Source organism: Alosa pseudoharengus, unplaced genomic scaffold (genome assembly GCF_046254945.1).
Source record: "Alosa pseudoharengus isolate Yale_2024_CS ecotype anadromous, Long Island Sound unplaced genomic scaffold, YU_APseudo_1.1 YU_APseudo_1.1_scf_11, whole genome shotgun sequence".
Lineage (NCBI taxonomy): Eukaryota > Metazoa > Chordata > Actinopteri > Clupeiformes > Clupeidae > Alosa > Alosa pseudoharengus.
This window is the reverse complement of record NW_027468576.1, coordinates 40514434-40516933: the sequence shown is the minus strand read 5'-3', so window position 1 is coordinate 40516933 and position 2500 is coordinate 40514434. Positions and strand designations below refer to the sequence as shown.

At 50.0% G+C, this 2500-nt stretch overlaps 2 protein-coding genes across 2 annotated transcripts in view; both read left to right on the top strand.

The window, feature by feature from the left end:
- med16 (mediator complex subunit 16) overlaps nucleotides 1-1469 on the top strand; it is a 16775-nt gene extending 15306 nt beyond the window's left edge. Inside the window, exon 14 of the mRNA XM_076279182.1 lies at nucleotides 1289-1469. Within this exon, the coding sequence (XP_076135297.1) occupies nucleotides 1289-1415 (127 nt within the window). The 3' untranslated portion in view covers nucleotides 1416-1469. The remainder of the gene's footprint in view (nucleotides 1-1288) is intronic.
- A 330-nt stretch (nucleotides 1470-1799) lies between these two features.
- plppr3b (phospholipid phosphatase related 3b) overlaps nucleotides 1800-2500 on the top strand; it is a 15515-nt gene continuing 14814 nt past the window's right edge. Inside the window, exon 1 of the mRNA XM_076275562.1 lies at nucleotides 1800-1826. Coding sequence (XP_076131677.1) covers nucleotides 1800-1826 — 27 coding nt within the window. The remainder of the gene's footprint in view (nucleotides 1827-2500) is intronic.

Below are 2500 nucleotides of genomic sequence, written 5' to 3'. Positions count from 1 at the left end.
TCTCTCCTTCTCCCTCTCTCTCCCTCTCTCTCACTTTCCTTCTCTCTCTATCCCTCTCCCCCTCTCTCTCTCTCTCCCTCCCTCTCTCTCTCTCCCTCTGTCCCTCTCCCTTACTCTCTCTCTCCCTCCCTCTCTCTCCTCTCTCTCTCTCTCTCTCTCTCCCTCTCTCTCTCTCTCTCCTCTCTCTCCCCATCTCCCTCTCTCTCTCTCCCTCCCTCTCTCTCTCCTCTCTCTCTCTCCTCTCTCTCTCCCCATCTCCCTCTCTCTCTCTCCCTCCCTCTCTCTCTCTCTCTCTCTCTCTCTCTCCTCTCCTCTCTCTCTCTCTCTCTCTCCTCTCTCTCTCTCTCTCCCTCTCTCTCTCTCTCTCTCTCTCTCTCCTCTCTCTCCCTCTCTCTCTCTCTTCTTGTCCTCTGTCAGAAGGCGTGCTCACTGCGTCATCTGTTGGCATCCCATTAGCGCTCATTTGAAATGTATTCTCTGTGACCCTAATAATAAGTCGATCCATTTCCATCAGAATGGGACCCAAATGGGCTAAAATGGGTCGAGTGGCCCAGCCAGCCAGCGCTGAATATTCATCACAAGCTGTTGCTGCCCCCAGTCCAGCCTGCCATATGCATGTGCTGCTCTTCAGCTGAAGCTCCTTACTCTGCTCAGATTCTCTTTTGTGCAGTAACCCAGTCTGATAGCGCTAGCCTAGCTTAGCACAATTCACTGGTAACCCAGTCTGATAGCGCTAGCCTAGCTTAGCACAATTCACTGGTAACCCAGTCTGACAGCGCTAGCCTATCTCAGCACAGTTGGTAACCAGTCTGACAGCGCTAGCCTAGCTTAGCACAATTCACTGGTAATTCAGTCTGACAGCACTAGCCTAGCTCAGCACAGTTCACTGGTAACCCAGTCTGACAGCAGCCTAGCTTAGCACAGTTTACTGGTAACCCAGTCTGACAGCACTAGCCTAGCTTAGCACAATTCACTGGTAACCCAGTCTGACAACGTTAGCCTAGCACAATTCACTGGTAACCCAGTCTGACAACGTTAGCCTAGCTTAGCACAATTCACTGGTAACCCAGTCTGACAACGTTAGCCTAGCTTAGCACAATTCACTGGTAACCCAGTCTGACAGCGATAGCCTAGCTTAGCACAATTCACTGGAAGGCTGGTTAGACCAGTTAACCTGTAGCTAAAAGGGAGCTTATTTCCCAAAAAGTTGGTGTGTTCCTTTAAAATAATAATAATCCCCCCCCCCTGTCTATATGTGTGTGTGTGTGTGTGTGTGTGTGTGTTTAAGGTGTGGCTGTGTGACCATGCTGCGCTCCCCCAATAAGACCAATGCCATGAAGCAGTGGGAGCAGCGCTGGATAAAGAACTGCCTGTGTGGAGGCCTGTGGAGGAGGATACCCCCTGTGCTCTCCTGACGTCACACCTCAACATGAAGGGGGGGGGGCGGCTATCACTCTCCTCACCGTCACACCTCAACATGAGGGGGGGGGGGGGGGGGGGGGCTTATCACTCTCCTGACCGTCACACCTCAACACAGCAGGGGGCGGGGGGGGGGGGCTATAAAACAGACCTGTTTCTCTGTCTTAAGTGGCAGTAGATTCATCACCAGGGGATAGAGAGACTGAGGATGTGAAATCCACACTTTGCTCTAACACCAGCATAACGGAATAACAATATTTAGGTGTGTGTGTGTGTGTGTGCGCGTGTGTGTGTGTGTGTGTGTGCTTGCATGTATGTTGCCCACCTGGCCAGACTCTTGTCTGTGCAGTAAGCAAGCCTGTCATCTCCACTGAGCCACTATGACCCACACAGTCACCACCATCACAGCAAGTTACAGCTGGAGACCTCAGCAGCTGCTGCAGCATTGAGTCTGACCCATACGAGCTCCCTCAGGTCACTCAGCATTGAGTCTGACCCATACGAACTCCAACAGGTCACTCAGCATTGAGTCTGACCCATACGAGCTCCAACAGGTCACTCAGCATTGAGTCTGACCCATACGAGCTCCAACAGGTCACTCAGCATTGAGTCTGACCCATACGAGCTCCCTCAGGTCACTCAGCATTGAGTCTGACCCATACGAGCTCCAACAGGTCACTCAGCATTGAGTCTGACCCATACGAGCTCCCTCAGGTCACTCAGCATTGAGTCTGACCCATACGAGCTCACTGTGTCACATCCTCAGCAGTACTAGGCAGCATTAGAGACTCACTGTCTTTAAAACATCCACAACACTGTGTTGTACGTGTAGAAGTGTCTTTTAAAACATCCACAACACTGTGTTGTGCTCGTAGAAGTCCATGGGAAGACTTCTAGTAGAACATCTTTTCTTGTCATGTACTGTAAATATTAATAATTTTTTTATATGTATATCTTTCTGTGTCTTTTTGTACTGAATTTGTGAAACAGAAGCTTCAGAGACTTGACTAAATGGTCAAGTGTATTTTTTTGTGAGTCTGTTCAAATTGATTTGATTGTAGTTTCGACCTACAGCCACAGA